Here is an 18,833-nt window from a genome sequence, read left to right as displayed (position 1 = left end):
ATTTCTTATTCCACAATAAAACATGTGGAGATTTTCCCTTAAAAATACCAATTCTTAATTTCACTTAGGCACTAAATAAAATACCTCGTTATAGAAAAACAATCATGTAAGCATAAATTTGTGAGATTAATAATTTGGCTCCGTAGCTGAGTATCTCTTGGCATACATTTCAAACCGAAACATTCACCTATTTCATATCCCTGACGCCGATCTGGCGAGTCATTATTTATTATATTTTGCTTTCATCACTGCATGTTTATCAATACATGACAACATCTTCAGTAATAACTCATGCTATGATTTCTAAACTTAGTAATTGAATAACAAGAGTATGGAAACCTTTTATGCTAACATTACAAAAATGTTGATGAGGAAAAATTCAACAAAAATTTCTTTTCATATGCTAAAAATAGATTTTGTTAATGAAACTCATTGGCCAAAAGATTACATTTAGTGCTATTTTAATTAAGAATAACTGATACGTTATTCACCATAAACTCAGAAGCGATAGAATATGCAAAAAATAGAAATTTATTATTCATGAAAGTTATATTTACAAATACATTTACAGAAAAATTCATCTTTTATATCTTACTGTGACATTTTAGAGTCCTCTTTGGGAACATCTGGAGACTGTTTATCGTCCTTAGAGTTCCACCACCTTTTAATTCTATTTTTTAATTTTTTCACTAAAGTATTATCTTTATTTTCATCAAGAGGAAGTAAACTGTAAAATAAAAAAAGAAAATAAGCATCATATTTGTAATATGAAAATAAAGAATACTATATAACCTGTAAGTAGGAACATGAAAATGAAAATTGTAAAGAAATTTTGTTAAAATACAGAACAAGAAAATCTGATGTCTGATCAAATCTAACATTCAAACAGAAAATACAATAAACAATCAAATCACAAACAAGAGGACTGTCAATAAACAGGTCAAATATGTGGTAATAAGAAATACTCAGGAGTTATTTCAAAAGATGCCTCCATGCAAAGCCCAATCATACCTTTGAATTGACTCGGGGCGTTTTTGCTTGTTATGGAAGGCATGTCCAAAGACTAATTTACATAACCTGCTACGAAGGCCTCACCTTTTAATTATTTTCAACACTAGCCCCTTATATGTCCTAAAACAATTACTATAAAAAGAAAAAACACGATTTTTAATGAGTAACCTTAGCATAATTTTATTGGTTCCGGCTACTATAATGTCCAAATTTTAATAGTAAACTAAAATAATTGCTTTTTTGATTAAAATAATTTAATCAAATGTTCAATGCAATGTTTTTAAACTTAATTTTAATTACTGGCTTTACTTCACAGACATATGTGGCTACACATGGCATAATGAATGCTGAATATGGACAAATAAAAAACACATTTTATATAGTTCTCAATTCTGATTATACCACTACAATGGTTGCATCCAAGTCTGGAGGCACTCAGTAGCAGACATCATTATTGCTGCACTATTTTACTGTTCTCTCACCTGAAGTTATGATATAGAACACTACTGGATTTTATTCTGACACTTCCCTAACATGTAATGGCAACACACTCAAAAGCCACTGCAACATCTCTGAAGTTTTGAAATCATTGATCCTCCCTAACTTTCAAGTTTTGCATTTGTTTGTTATAAGTTTCAATTTACAAAACTGCATGTAGCATTCAACAGTTCTTCATTGCCTACTAGCTTGTACTGCTGCCTTGGCCTAGCCATTCTCCTGATATGTCAACTATCAAATGATTGGCAGGTAAATGATCCAGGATATATCAGTTACAGCTATGCGCAATGAACCACAGCAAAATGTTGAAACAGGGTGAATCTAAGCACACACCCAAAGCCATTTTTTATACTATACTGCATAAAAATTAAATACAAACTAATAAGGATTTGCTTCTTTGAAAAAAATTCCAGTTCCAAGAACAATTTTACAGATAAATATATAATAGTTGGCAATTTAATAAAATTTTCTGAAGAAAATTAGAATAAATTCCAAAAGTTCTTTTATTTGTAATAAATTTTACAACTGCTTCCACTGTTAGAAAAATAAGAGAGTTTCAAATGGAAAATGAAAAATAAAAAAACTCTAATTGGAAATTTCAATTTCTTCTTAGTACTATTTTAATTACCTTTCAATTAAAAGTAAAATAATTTTTTTCTCTTAATCTAACAATGATAAATAAGCTCTAATTTTTAAGTAATCCATACTATACAAATATTCATATAAATTAATATAATAAAATTTTACAATTCATACTAACCTTTTTGTGGTAATATTATGTATTGGCCCAAAAGCTAATGCAACAACAGTGCAAGTTAGGCAAATGACATTATATGGCATACTAAAATCAGGAGTTGGTAAAGAAACAAGTAGGATTTGTGTGTGGAACCTCAAAAATCTACCAGATCCTTGTCTAAGAAATGAAAAAAATAATTCAACTCAATTACAATAGAAAGCACATCTGAAAATCCTTTGATCCTTTTGAAAAACACAAATTTTTTAACTTTATAATGAAATAATCTCAAAACTTTTTATATTGTAAAAATTCTTTTAAGTTTGCATATGTTGAATTGAAAAATAATTTTTCAGTACAAAATATGGCAAACTTCTTCGAAACAATCTCATATTAAAAAACAATTCCCATTATTATTTCAAGGGAAAATATGCTGCAAATATTAACTTTATACATGTTCTATGTGTGCCAGAGTAAATCTGATAACTAAAAGAGTACATTTTTAAAGAGGCCACCTTGAAAGCTAATCTCAAATTCTCACAAAACTGCTATCCTAGAAGGCACAGTGGTTAGTGGAAATTAACCACTAGTCCAAAACCAAGGGTTTGGGTTGACTTCCATGTAACCCATGTGGCATTTTAACTCCCTATTAAAATTGTTCGTACTCCCCCCCCCTTCTTGTGGGTACACCACTTTAGACAATGTTCACAGTGATGATGCAGCTAAATGACCAAACTTTTAGCTGTATTTCCTCATGAATATTTGCCAATAAATGTCTAGCTGTTAAATAAATATTCTCAACAAATTGAAACTGCTAGTTGCAAGATGCATTTTCTAGTTAACTTTCATTATTTTTTGCATTTTTCTGGTCACAGTTGCACAAACTTTACAGCATTTTATAAACCAAATACTATCGGATACTCTTAAGAATTAATGCACTGATTTAAGTTATTTTTCTAATGCCAGTTACTAGTTTAAATTAAAAAAACTTCAGAATTAAGTTACAGAATGGCTTAAAAATGAATAGCTTGTTTTGGTATTTTAATATATAATAGTATTCATCACTTAATTTATAACTGGCCCCTTTACTTCAGTCAAAAGAAACACAACTTGAAATAAATCTCACACTGCTTTTACTTTATTAAAAACAGCAAACACTTTAGTAAACAGATTTTTTATTCTACCAGATCTTATATAACACTTAATGTTATTCAATCGTTCTATACTATGAAGTTACTTTCACAAAACTCAGCACATTATTTTAACCCTTTGTGGCACAATCTGCTGGCCTGGACACAGCCATGTTTAGTTTTTTTAAGACCCTCATTTTTCAAAGAAATCTTCCAGATTTTTTTAGGGTATAAAAGGAATTGTTTGAAAAGAAATTTCTATGTTATTTTATTATTATTTCTATGTTTCTATGTTATTTATTTCTATGTTATTTTATATGTTTCTATGTTGGCTGTATGCTAATCTCCTTATTCTATATTAGTTTTAAATTTTTACCTTAAAATCTTGCCTAAAATCAAACGGCGAACCCCAGGTGTGCCCAAACCCGACTCACTGATAATCTAGGACAACTGAGAGTCTGTATTCTTTGTTTCTCCGCATCTCATCGATCAGTTCATTGACAACAATGCTTATTTCAGCACTCTTTTCAAAGCACTATTCAATCAGTGTGCCACTTTGGGCACACACAAAATTAAAACGATAAGTGCCATCTTCACAAAATTTTACTTGTGTACTCCTCTGGGCCTAATTAGACTGCCTACCTTTTCTTAAAATCAAAACTCCGACTTTAAAAGGTAGCGTGCCAGAAAGAGTTAACCCTCTCACTTTGTACCTCAAGAGTAATGTAGAAGTAACAAAATTTGCGCAACCCGCAATTTCTGCAGGATGCATCTTTTTTCTGGCTATTTAACCGTGTAACTTTCCCATTCCTGCTTTTATTTCGGCTTCTCTGTGATGTCTGTTTATTCAGATCTTGATTAAACAGATGACATTAGTTGTCCATATTTCTGCAAAATATACAAGCATTTTGCGCACTCTTTTCGAAGCTCAAAGACGTCTGGCACGAAGTGTTTTCCGAGTGATATAACCTACATTCTTGACGCTATTTCTGACACTAAGAGCAGTTCTGACTCTGACTTCAAGTATACTGAAGATAGTTATAACAAAATTGATGAGAATTTCTCAGATTCCTCTGTGGATAATGATGAATCTGAAGATTCAAATCCTATTCAAAGCATTCAACAGTGGTGCAAAATTGTTACGCAAACTATTCCACCAGCACCTGCTTTATTTCTTTTTCTTGGCAATTACTGTGGAATGCTTATATCCTTTATAAGAAGGATAACTCACTGCAAAATATAATGCTTCTAGAGGAAATTATTGAGCTAAGCATTCAGAAGAGAATTCCAGTATTTTTGCTGGCAGATGTAGTTCAACTGTAACTGCTCAGCATTTTGCTAGCCATATACCCCCAATCCTGTCAAGAAAGAGCCTCGTAGACAGTGTGCTGTTTGTTGCTAAAAAAACTGAAAACAAACAAAGAAAATTCGCAAAGAAACACAAATTTGGTGCAAAGATTGTGAGGCAAGACTTTGCTTTGAGTAATGTTTCAAATTTTATCATACTAAACTTCATTTATAATAAATGTTTTGCACATATTTTGTATACTTTCATTAGTATATATGTTTTACCTTTCTATTTGAGAAAATAAATTACAGTTTACCCAAGATTAATTTTCAAAATTTTCTTCAACTTCACGTTTTCGACAACCATTTTTCATGATTTAATTATAAATTGGAAAAAAAAAAAAAACTGTTTTTACAAAAAACATTTTGTATATCTTAACTCTAAAATATATGCATATTTGAAATATGTACTAAAAAACACACAATTTTTTAACCTATTTTGATAGAAAATTATACAGCGAGAGGGTTAAGAAGGTCTGCAAACTTTAAGTATAACTTTAAAACAAATACATTTAAGTAAATAAATGTATAGTCACCTTTTTCAAACATTCTAATCTCTGCTCTAGTTCTCTTGTTAAGTTAATTACACTAATTCTCACCAAATTAGGTTTTTGCCCATTCTTTGTAATGCAAGATTCAAATATTGCTTGATAATTATTCATAATTTTAAGTTTAAAGTTTTAAAACTCTATAAAATGAATTATTTTAGATTTGCCTCTCAACTGTTTATCAGATCACATGCTAAAATTTTTATTTTATTAAAAAAAACAGAAAGAAAGAAAAGTTATCATTTGATAACAAAATTTGATAATAAACTACCCTTCTTTAATGCAGATGTAACAACGACGAATAGAAAACCTTTCAGCTAGATAATGAACTTTCCACTTTTACTTTTCAAAAGGTTTATTTCAAATGCATTAACATGAATTTTCCTCTGCTATAACTTTTTATTTACAATAAACAAATTTAAAAAAATATATCAATTTGATGTATTATATAAGTAATACATATAAGTATATAGATATATACTATATAAGTAAACTTGTGTTTTGAACATTATATAAAATGCATTAAATGAAATTACCTCTACATTGGCATACTCTTACTATTCTAAAAAAATCCGTTAAAAAAAAAGTATTACAATTACAAAATTTTAAAAAGTGTTTGATTTTGTAAAATATCATTAATTTTAGAAATTTAAAAGTAAAAAAATTACCTTATAAACTTCTTGATGGGAAATCCTGATATATTCCTGTTTGAGTCTAACAATGTACTGATGATAGCAGATCCAGCATAGAAACCATGGTTTGCATCAGGAGGATATTCGGTCCACTTCAAAAATGCAAAATTGAAATCAACACTCATTTCAGTATTTGATTTTGGTGGAAGAGTTAAAACTAACTCTAGATGGTGTGGATGTTTACGATCTTGAGCAGGTTGATAATGGAAGAAATCTAAATGATTAGCAGTTTTTAGTTAAAAAAATACCGCAAGTATGCATAATTCTTGTATATCAAGCAGATATATTCTTTTTAAAAAAATTATATTACAGCAAATGTAAAGTTTTACCTGGTGTAATGCTTTTATCATTATTTTTCACAGTTAATGTATGACTATATACTCTTAAATACCATGGTATTGTATCAAAATATATGATTTTAAGAGCTTTCACATGATTGTTGAAGAAAGTACAGCGAATGCCACCTTGTTCTTGCCCATAACCTGAAATACATAAACATATTTTTTTAAATATGCTGTTCTTAAATTCAAGTAATAAATAAATTGGAAAAAAAAGGGGGGGGGAAGAAAATCTTAAAGCTTTCAGATTTTATATTACGCCCAAAAGGGCATTTTTTGTAACGCTTTGTGTCTTACCTTTATTTATTAAATATCATGTTCTTCACACTTTAACCATAAAATTATTACAAAAAATATACAGCAGTATCATAAAATAACTTTAAAAGAGCATATTTTTTTTTAAATTTCCGATACACAGCATTATTAGCAAGCTGCTAATAATTCCCCCCATACAAAGTTGCCATTGGTCACCTTCAGTTTGTTAATCAAAATTTCGTTTAAGTTTTAAAAATTTGAAATTTAAATTTCGGGCTTCTGAGTTTCTACGTTCGGTTGAGGGACAACATTACTCAAAACTGGATGACTCTAGATACTGTTGCTTTTTCATAATGCGAGAAACATTCATGCAGATTCTTCATTATTTAGTTTATTTAAATATAATACATGGTGATAATATTTGGTGGCAACAGTTTGAATATCATACATGTAATTTTAATTTAAAGTCATAGTTTCTTAAATCTATTGTATCAGAATTAAATAAAAATTATAGCTGCAGATTAAAAAATAATTACTCTTTTCTTCTTAATTTTCAAAGCTCAGCTCCATGTTTTGATGTTGAAATAAAAGAAAATGAGTTTTAAAAAGCTATAAAATTTATTTAAAAAATAATTAAAGCTATAAAATCTATTTAAAAAGCTCACTGCGATAAAATGGAATTCTCGTTCGACTCAGATTGTGAAATTCCAAAATTTTAATTTTAAAGTCAGTAAATCATATCCTTACTGATTTCTTTACAGATGAGGGTTTAAAACAGTGATCGGTTCAAAATAACATGAATACTTAGTTTTCCAAGAAGTGCTAAAATTTGTACAAGGCATTAAAAAAGCTATTATTTAGGATACATTTTATTCTATGCTTTAACACAAAGATATAATAAATTTAAAATTTGTAGAAAATAAGTTTTTCCTACACATCATGAGTTGGAAAATTATAAGAATACAAAATAAAATTAAAAATTAATAATATTTGATGCAGCTCTAAGTCATTTGACAACACTCTTAAACAAATAATCAGAGATTTGTAAAATATTTTAAACTTTCATATTTTCTCACAAGTATTTGTGAAATTATTGAAATAAGAAAGGCTGCTCAACAAGATTGAAAAGTAAGAGATTAAATCAATCTTGGAGTACAAATCTGAGCTCTCTCTCTCTCTCTCTCTCACACACACACACACACACACACACACACACACACACACACACACAACAACAACAAAAAAAAAAAAAAAAAAAAAAAAAAATAAAAAAATAAAAAATAAATAAATAAAAATAAAAATAAAATAAATAAATAAATAAATAAATAAAAGCAAAAATCACAAAAATCTTAAAGGTTTCAGATTTTATATTATGTCCAAAGGGGCATTTAATTAATGTTTTGTGTGTTACTTTTATTTATTAAATATCATGTCCTACGTACTCAAACCATAAACTTCAGTTCAACCACAATATCGCAAAACTATTTTAAAACGAGCATATCTTTAGAATTTCCGATACAGAGTATCGCACGCTGGAGATAAAAATGTCCCCCCCCTGTACAGTGTTGCCATTGCTTGCTTTGAAATCATTTTGTTAATCAAAAATTCACTGAAGTGTTACGAAATATGAAATTGGTAATAAAACAAATTTCAAATTTAAATTAGGCTTCCACATGCCCATATTCTATGAAAGATTACGTTATTCAAATTTGTTTACTATTGTTTTATGACAACGTGAGAAACACATACATTCATGCAGATTCTTCATTATTTAATTTCTTTAAATATAATACAGGGTGATAATATTGGGTGGCAACAATTTGAAAAGTAAAACAACGCTTAACGTGAATCGATGCAAAATGCCAAAACAAAATTAATAGTCCTTCTGGGCAAAATGCTCCTTTGGACTAAAAAAAATTTATTGGAATGGCTATAAAAAACTGACAACATAATAGAAATAAATTACTGTAATTACACTAAATTAGGAAGTTTCAAAATATGACCTGGGCTACTGTACCTTTCACACCATGATTCTTTGTGCCAGAATAAATGACCCTGGATAATCCAATAAGAACAATACCTATATATAGTTCAGAGAAAACTAGATCCTGTCAAAAAATGTGCGATGCCTGTGACAAGTTCATAGAAAAACCTCAGTTTCAAGAAGAAAGGTCATGTTTTAAATCTGCAGACAGTTCTTCCACGCTGAAAAGTTTAAACCAATGGAACTTGACAAACATTTTACTCCATAGTACAGAAGGTGTTTACACATTTTTGTACCGATTTTGATTTTCTCCTTGAATTTAAATGTTAATTTTAAAATACAAACGTGACTGGCATCCAATTGGAATATGGTTTAATTATCGTCCACAGCATTAAAAATCTTTTCTTCAAAATGTCGCTGAAAAATAAACAATGGATCGAAGGCTATATTTTTGCGCTGTCGGAAGAGGCATGCTCTTATTCAATTAATAAAGAAAGATCTGAAAAGCACGGTTTTAATATTTCTACACACAAAATAAGTGACAGAATTAATATGAAAGGAAAGAAACACCAAACTTCACATCTGACAGGAAAAAAGGCAAAAACTGCACACCCAACAAAGATACGTACAGCCCTCATTAAATCCAAAGACACATCTCATGTTTTAAAGGAAAATCCAGCCCCCAAAAGAGCTATTGCAAAATCTTTAAACATCTATGTAAGAACTCTGAACAAAATTATAAAATCTCATTTAAAGCTAATCTAAACAAACAAACAAACAAACAAAAATAATAATAATGTTCATCGCCTAACACTGAAACATGTTTTGCACCTATTTTTAAACAAGAAATTCTATCTCTTTATCCAAACAATCTACTGTGTTAAGTTCCAAGCCATATTTGTTCGAATAAACAAATCAATGTTCACACTAGTCTCCATCTGATTCATCTCCTATTTTGTCAATGTTTCAACACTGTAACTTTGAGGAATAATTTTCTTTCTCTTTATAAAACCAATGTCTTTTCAATGAATTTCCTCTTCATTTTAAAATTTTCAGATTTACTTAGATGTTTCCTATTTTAAAGTACTTGTACTTAATGTATAGAAGAGACTGCTAATTTTATTTCTTTAACAACATGAGTATTGAAAATAAATATGAAATGGTATACGCAGACTGGTGCCAAAACCAGTGTGGCAAAATTTTTAGAATTTAGTGAGCCACCAAGCAACAAAATTTAGGACAAAATTTTTAGAATTTAGAGCTGGCATTGAGGTATGTATGGTACACTGTGATACATATGATAGATCTTTTAATTAACTGTCAGTTTTCAATTTCTTTGCTTTCTTTGATGCCTGTGTCTAGTGGAAAGATAAGAAAATAAAAGGATGATAAACATAAGGAGAAAATTCAAATAGTTTTCTTCCAAAAGATAAGCAATTCATCAAAAATTTGTCTTAAAACACATCTATTATGTGTTAATACCATGAAGACACTTTTCATTTTGTCACATTGTTTTGGAAATTGTAGGTCTATAAATCTTGCCTTTAGACACTCTGAGGTGCAAGCTCTAAAATTTGTCTTAAAACACATCTATTATGTGTTAATACCATGAAGACACTTTTCATTTTGTCACATTGTTTTGAAAATTGTAGGTCTATAAATCTTGCCTTTAGACACTCTGAGGTGCAAGCTCTAAAATCAGAAAGGAAAATTATCCTTCAAAAATGCAAAAAGGCTAGAAGATTTGAGAGAAAAAATTCAGAAAAGAGAATGGTGAATTTTCAAAAATTTCAGAAAAGTGAATTTTCAAGAGAAAACTGATACACATTTAAATATTCCGAAACAATTACACTGAAAACTCTAAACATGACAAAATATTTTTAAAAAATGAAACCTATTTTTAAATAATTACAATAACATCTTTGTTTTTCATAAGAAGTGTTTCAGAAACTGTGCTCTGTAGTATTTTTTATCTTGTTTTTCAGAATCAAAATATTTATTATATATAAGTCACCAAAATGGAAAGTAATGCCAGTTTAAAATATGGCAGAAGCAGTTTTTTCTTAAATATAATTTTAATCTGTTATCGTTATTTTTATGACATTTATCAATTGTCAATAATAATAATAAAATTTGTATAGAAACTGATTTTGAAAGCACCAAAATGTCAATAAGTCGCGAAATTTAGCACCACATAATAAAAGAACTCGTACAAAAAATATTTCTCCAAAATGTTAATTCCCACTCAAACATGGCAGGAGTAAAAAAACAAACAGAAATGTCAGATGAGTAAAATTGAGGACAAGGACTTTTAAGAACCAAAATCACTTACAAAAACTGTATTTGTGTCATACATCTTCTAAAGTAAAACTGCTTTTGCTATGCATACTTTTGACCAATATTCTGAAGTCAAAAGTATGCATAGCATACTCAGTTTTACATGTGGCTCCAATACTACTCCAATGGTCACATGTTCTCCAATATTACTCCAATGGTCACATGTTCCAAAAAAAACCTAAGGACTTTTAAATACTTTTAAGTATCATATAAACTTGTTTGAAGAAAACTATAATCTGTTCCAGCATTAAAATATTTTTCCACTTGCTTCTGTAATTATGTTAATGTCATATAAAATATAATCATGTTTTGTTTGCATAGTGGATCTCATTTAGATCCAAATAACTGAATAACCATATCCTTTTCAGATACAATATACTATACAAATTTATCATCATGCTGTCTGCAGCATTCAAAAACATTCCACAGCACCACAAAATGTGGCATTTCTCTTAAAGAAAGGAAAAAAAAAAAAAAAAACTTCCAACACTCAGCAATTACATTTAAGGCAAGTTTTTATAAGCAAAATTTTAGTACTAGTGAAACATCGAGTTGACCTAAAAACTTAGCTGCATTCATGCACTGACATTGACATTACACAACAATAAAACCTTGATTCCTTTTGCAGAAATCCTTATATAATTCAAATCTGTTTATTTTTACTGAGAACACAATTAAAATCCTTAATGGGCAATTGCCCCATATATAAGGCCAAAGGAATTTACTTCAGAAAATTGATCAAAAGTATGCATAGCCAAAGCAGTTTTACTTTAGATGTACGATACAAATGCATTTTTTAACTGCAAATATCACTGTTTGTGCATCAACATAGTGGCATTATTTTCCCACTGTATCTGATAAAATATATTTTTCATTTCACAATTTTCCAAATACAAAATATTTCTTGTCTTTTTTTTATTGCTTATTATAAAACAACGGTACCTAGAGCCATTAAATTTTGAACAACATATGTCTCCACCCAAATAGAGGCATCTCGAAGCTCAAATTTTGAATTTGTTTTATTATCTATTATAAAATAGATAATAAAACAATTCCAAATTTTGTAAAGCATTTATGAGTTTTTGATTAAGAAACTCAATGATTTCAAAACGAGCACTGGCAACACTGTACGAAAAAAAAAATTTTATCTCCAGCGCACAAGACTGTGTATCGGAAACCCTACAGATAAGCTCATTTTAAATATTTTGCGCTATTGCTGTGGAATTGAATTTTATAATTTAAGTGCGAAGAACATATTTAATTAATAAAGGCAACATACAAAACATTAAAAAAAAACTTTGGGCATAATATAAAATCTGTGAGCTTTCAATTTTTTTTTTTCTTTATTATTTTATCAGTTTTTATGGAACATTTTTTGCTCGAAGTATATAATGTTAGAATGAAATTAGAGATTAAAAAATATCTTTGTTGTCATCAGAAAGACGACATTTTATTTTACAATAATGCAACAATCAGTATGTTTTATTTATATCAATAATTAAAGTAAGCAAGCTTCAACGAACAAAAATATATTAATATAAAAATATTTGAATTTAACAAACATTCTCTATTCATAAAAAGCAAATTTAAAATTAATAAATTTAAATGAAATTTAATGCAAAAAAATAAATGATTTAATATTTAAGAATTATGATTTTTATCATCAATTGTACATTAAGCTTAATAACAAAATTCAGCCATTCCTTAGAATGAAATAGTTTACTGCAATTTAAAACCTCATAGTTAAATATATGAAATATCTTCCTAACCCGCAAAGGGTTAACACATTGCTTGCCAAAAGTAGCAAAAGAAATTTAAAGCAGATAAGACATAGTACAAAAAATAAAAAGCTGAAAAATCTATACCAAACTTTTTTTTTTTTTAACATTACCTGATATTTTGCGATCCACATAGAGAACTGGAGGAAATACCATGCCGTAAATATGAACACCTTTGTATGTGGCTCCAATGTTCACATGCCTCGAATGTTTAAAGATTTCTTTTAAATCGTAAACAGCAAAAACAGTTTCTTCTTTAGATGATGATTCATGTCCAAGTTCCACATTCTCCCTGATTATTTCTGATACCTCTGTATTTAAAACGAAAGGAACTCCTGTCTAAAAAGACTATTATATTAGTGGTGAAACAGTTTTGATGACAGTGATGAAAATCATTGCTATGAACGTTAATTACTTCTAACTGACTATAATTTGAATTATTTAATTTTAATTTTAAATATAAACTTAAACTAACAGTTTTAATACATCTTTTATAAGTAAATATCAAAGCATTTTGGAATGTTTTTAGAACTATTTTTGAAAACCTTAATTTTTTTTTAAAATTCAAGCAGAACATCTTCGACAAGTGTAACGATAAAACTGAAGCAGTAACTAAACACAGTAACTTTTCATTACAGTCTGGCATTTACAGATATAATTCCCTCCAGTTGAAAGTTAAAAAAAAAATCCTATACATTTCATTCTTTATTGATAATGATCTTAAAAGTAGAAAAGCAGTAGATATCTTTCTTCCTAGTTAATCCCACAAGTGCTCTACATCCAGGGTGACCAACTTCTATACATTAGGTGGCACTCAATATAATCATGTCTGTCCACTGTTATTTTGGAAACATCAGCGGAATGATAACATTAAACAATGAGGAAAAAATATCTTTCAAAACAGGAATTTAATTTAACTAATAAATATAAATACAACTAAAAACATATCCATATATTTCAGCATACAGCACACACCAGTGTAAAATGCATACTTATAATTTCAAATTACATTTTTAAAAATTTTTAGATATATTCATCGTATAAAGTGCACCCTTTCCTTTAAAAAGAAACCCGAATTATACATGTGCGATGTTCCTATCTTTCGAAGTCATTCATTCGAAGACTTTCCCTAGGCTTTCAAACAAACGTGCCAAACAAAACAACCACAGTGCTGGTTTCAAATAGTCATTCAATGTGCAAAAGAAAATCGGAATCGAACAAGGAGGTTTGGTGCTGGCAAAAGCGAGTGGAACAAAATATGCGAGTGGAACAAAAGAAATCACAATAATTAATATTACAAAGAATAAATATGCTTTCTATTAAAGAGTAATGAAATATCTTATCCTAGAATAGGGCTTCTTAAACGTTTTTCAATTGCAATCACCTTCCATCACTGAGATTTTTTCATGACCCCAGATATTAAATATAAAATAAATATCCTCTCATAAATAATTTACCTATCTGGTAAACAATAGATATATTTAAAAAAGTAGTTTTAGGATTTATTTTAAGCAAACAAAAATGACAAAAATTCTAATGACACAGATGTGCTTGTTTTCTGCTGCAGAACAAATTAAATGTTGGTATGATATTTGACACTGCTGGACATAAAACATCTTCCACATGTTTCAGCAAATGACATTTGGTTTTATTAGCACTGAAGCTGAAAAGTAGTTTTATAAAAATATGTGGTGCTGAATGACAGAAGAACATTTAATGCCATTTCAGAAACAGTGAGAAATCTAGTTCTAACTCCGATACAGAATTCATCAAGGACCTTTGTGAAAACTCAAGATTTAGGTTTGAATCGCTAGACAGCTTTACAAATGCACCTTATGTAACAGGTAATTAATCTCATTAATGTCAATCAATATAATTTTTTTAAAACTCTTAGGAATGCAGTTCCTTCAAATTGAACTTATAGAGCTGGATTTTTGTGACTCCAAAATTTCGATATGCGACCCATAGTTTAAGAAACTCTGTCCTAGAAGTTAGTGTTGTGAACTGGGAAATCGGTGGAATAGATTAACTATAGCGAGAAACAGTATATGTTTATTTGCCTTAAAGTAAGCAAAAAGAATACAAAAGAAAGCAAAAACTTTAAAGCAACTTTTATGGCACGGAATAATTTAGTTTTGACCTATGAAGGCAAAAAAAATATTTGTTGTCACATATTGGAAATATAGTTGAAACTCCAGTATTGTTTAAGATGGCAGATAATTAAAAAATGATGTGAAAGGAATAAAAAGTGGTTCACATAAAACAACAGGTCGTGAAAAATCTTCCCTCACTGTTATGCTTTGCTGCTTAGCGGATGGTATAAAATTAAAACCCATGGTTATTTTTAAAAGAAAGACAATGCCAAAATGCAATTTCCCAAATGCCATTTTTATTCATGTTCACGAGAAAGGATGAGTGGACAAAAATGGTGCAAAACTAGAAAGTTGTGTTAAAGGAAATGTTTGGCAACAGCATCCTGCTGCCTTAAAGCATTCAGAATGTCTTTTAGTTGGGACATGTTCAGATTCTAACGGATAATATTAAGAAACTGTTGAAGGAGGGTAATACAGACAGGGCTATTCTAGCAGATTACGCCATTAGTTCATCTTTTAGATGTGTGTATCATTCAATAAACCATTCAAAGAAAACTTAAAATGACAGTGGAATATGTGGTTGTTAGGAGGCAAAAATACATTTACAAAAGGAGGCCAATGCATCATGCAAGTATAGAAACTGTCTGAATGGATAATAAAAGCACAGAAAAAAAATTAACCCGCATTAATTAAAAAATTGCCGCCCAGACAGTATAGTGGTTAGGGGAGCTTGACTGCGATACCGAAGAGCCCGGGTTCGAATTCTGCAGAAGGCATGGATGTAAAAATTGACTTTTCCTTCATAGGAGGCAAAGGTGGCCCACCTATTAGGTGCCTCCATAATAAAGCGACAACCATATCTGGCCTTAGGAGAGGCCAATGTAGTCATAGGCAAGTGCCCACAATTGGAAAAAAATTTTTCAAAAGTCAAATGTAGCATATCAAACAAGCAGAATGAAATCATGGAATAGAAAGATAGATGGGAAGGAAGATGATTGTTTATTTGAGGATTACAGTGACGGTGAAGGTGAAACAAAATTCGATGATGTACCCGAATATATAATGGAAGATGAATATGACGAACTTTTCATGTTATCTGATAATGAAAATTTATATGTCATTCCTTTTAAACAAGCAGCATTTAAAGCATAGAAATCTAATTTTTGTATGCTCATTTTTTCTTTATTTTTATATTCGACGCATAACGGCAAACCATAAATTTCGATCTTATTTCTTTGTGTTAAAGGTGCGCATTATATGCCAAAATGTGTGGTAAGTAGGCACTATCACAGCGTTTTAATTTAAAAAATGAAAAAGTATATGAATTGTTCATAACATTTCTGGGAATTATTTCACAGATTTTGTACCACTAATCTTAATACTTACACGGAAAATCTCATTGGAAAATAACATGCTAATGCAATATTTAAAATTAGAAAAAAAAGTAACTTTAGTTTGAAGTCGGTGTCTTCCAGCATTTTTTTTCCATAGAAGGAAAAAAAAAAAAATCTGCACACATTTTTTTGCTTCTAAAGAAAGACCTGTGGCTGATTGCCTTCACAATCAATAGTTATTCAACAGTGATGGAAAATTACATTTGCTTTTTTCCCCTTAGGTATAAATGGTTAACTGAAACTAAAACCAAAATGTTTGGTGATTTAAATCCGGATTTGGCAACATTTGGTGACAAAATTTGTGGAGATTTAAGGTAATAAATTTGATGACTTAAGATCACTTTGAAGCATATATCACCAAGCCTACCTAAATATTTTTTACCAGCATTTCAACAGAAACAACAAAATTGCCTCTTTTACACTTATTAATAAATATGTAACTTGGTATTCTTAAAACCAAGAACTATTAATTATAAATATCACAGGAATTCTGCATATAAATGCAAGGACTTCTTGTAGTTTACTTCTGAAAGCATAATGATCTACTTGTTACTAAGCATCATTTTTGCTGTGTAAGGACTATATAAAAAATTTCATTTTGTGCTTGCAAAGTCATTGTGCTCTCAGAACTAAAAATGTTTTAAACCCTTTACCATATTTTGAGATATTATCGAGCCCTGCTGTAATGTATTTGACTTAAAAGAATAAACATTTTAATCACCCTAGTTTCCTAGACATCTGATGTTTTTTCTTATACTGCTACAAAAAAACCTCCAAATGTATGAAAATTGGATTTAACAAACTGTATGGATATCCTTCATAGAAATTAAAAAAAAAAAAAAAAAAAAAAAAAACCTTTACATTACTTTTTTTTCAGATTTACTTCTAAATTTCTGTGTTCAAAACAACGGCTATATAAGACAGGTGTGATACTGAGTTCTAGGGAAATGAGGCAAGCATATATTAAGATACCATATGGAGAAAATAATTGAGACAAAAAACATAAATGGGCCCTCTGATTCAATCTAAATTCTTTGAATAAGCTGTCAGACTGATCTGTATTTTAGAAAATGAAATTTTTTTACCCTTACTGGTTTGTTTTGTTTGAGGATAAATGCTATCTAAATTCTGTCCTCTAAATAGGGGTTTTGCGCTCTGTGGTAACATCAAACATTCTTCTCCTAATGCTAATGAAAATGTAAAAAAAAAAAGTGATGGAATTTTTTCAGTTTTGACACAAAAATATAGACAAGTTTTTTTTTTTTTTTTTCCTATTATGTATTACATCAACAAAAAATAGCAGATTATTTTGATACTTGGGAGTGAAAGGTAAATTTGTCCATAATGTTTATTATTCATTTTTAGTTTTTTAAAATTTTTATGGATAAAATAATTATTCACACTTAAAAATATGTAATTCAATGGAAGGATCGTAACTGTGATGTTTATGGTAGCTAATATAACAAATCAAACTTCCAGTCCCTTGAAATTTTTATAGCAGGGCTCGATTGTACTTTGTAACTAGAAATGTATGTCTAGGATCAGCACTTAAGGAAACAATTTTTTTAACACATTATATACATTATATATAATTTTAACACATTATTACAACACATTATATATTAACACATTATTACAACACATTATATATTAACAAATGATATATATTTTTAACACATTATTACGGTAACCAGATATCTGAGATTAGTCTGAACAGTCAAGAATTTGTAATTACATCCAGGGCTGTATTAGCACTGAAACATATCTGGGATTGTTAAATAAGAGTGACTGTCTGTCTAATTAATTACTTTCTCTGTTGAAAGCACCAGCTCCAGCAGAAAAGAATTTTTTGAATTATGAACAACATTTAGCATCTAGAAAAATGTGAATTACAAGTGTTAAGTATAGAAATTTTTTAATTGAAAGTGAATTCTAAATATTCAGGTATTTATTTTTATGAAGATATAAAACCCAAGTCATCAGAACATTTAAAAAAAAAAAATTGGGAAAAAAAAGGGGGCAGGTTTACATTTCAGTATCTTTAACTTGCTGCCTTTGCTATAGGTTTCCTTTTATTTTTAACCGATCTTTACATCACACAGACAGTTGTATAGTGTACAATTTTTAGACTATTTAATCACCTAAATAAACTTTTAGTAAAGTGTCCTGAACATGGGCATTAAGCCCAAAATTTCAGAAAATATTTTAGAAAGGAAGAAGACATTTCAGAAAAATAATTTGCATTTAAATTTTTCATTTGGAAACTCCATTGTAGAATGCAGTATTACATCAATATATTTATTACATATATTTTACAAACATCAACATCCCCCCAAAAACATTCTGAACTTAATTTCAGCCAGGTCATAAGCCTCACCCCCATACAAATGCCCATAGTCCTGATTCTTGCTCCTAAACTGAATAAAAAATATAAAGAAAAACATTGCTTTTGGCGCGGCCGATTACACCCAAAAAGGAGGTGCACAACTACATGTTATAGCAGTCCTATATACAAAATTTTAGCATTCTGAGGCTACTCATTTTTGAATTATGTGAGATACATACATACGTATGTACAGACAACACACACACACACACAAAAAAAAAAAAAAAAAAAACTCTTCTGAATCCATTTAAAATTAATTTTATAATCCCTTTGGGAGAAAGGAGTCTTTTATTCTATCCTTATGTACAG

General features: G+C 29.4%; 1 protein-coding gene across 1 annotated transcript in view; it reads right to left on the bottom strand.

Annotated features, from left to right (window-relative positions):
* Positions 1–510: 510 nt before the first annotated feature.
* The window catches only part of PIG-T (phosphatidylinositol glycan anchor biosynthesis class T), a 58,071-nt gene continuing 39,748 nt past the window's right edge, over positions 511–18,833 (bottom strand). Inside the window, exons 7-11 of the mRNA XM_085824622.1 lie at positions 12,765–12,990; positions 6,289–6,441; positions 5,936–6,173; positions 2,270–2,422; positions 511–727 (exon numbers count right to left, since the gene is read on the bottom strand). Coding sequence (XP_085680748.1) covers positions 592–727; positions 2,270–2,422; positions 5,936–6,173; positions 6,289–6,441; positions 12,765–12,990 — 906 coding nt within the window. The 3' untranslated portion in view covers positions 511–591. The remainder of the gene's footprint in view (positions 728–2,269; positions 2,423–5,935; positions 6,174–6,288; positions 6,442–12,764; positions 12,991–18,833) is intronic.

Source organism: Stegodyphus dumicola, chromosome 10, assembly GCF_044657685.1.
Source record: "Stegodyphus dumicola isolate Sdum_Otavi_A_Nest chromosome 10, ASM4465768v1".
Classification (NCBI taxonomy): Eukaryota; Metazoa; Arthropoda; class Arachnida; order Araneae; family Eresidae; genus Stegodyphus; species Stegodyphus dumicola.
This window is presented reverse-complemented; position numbering and strand designations above follow the sequence as displayed.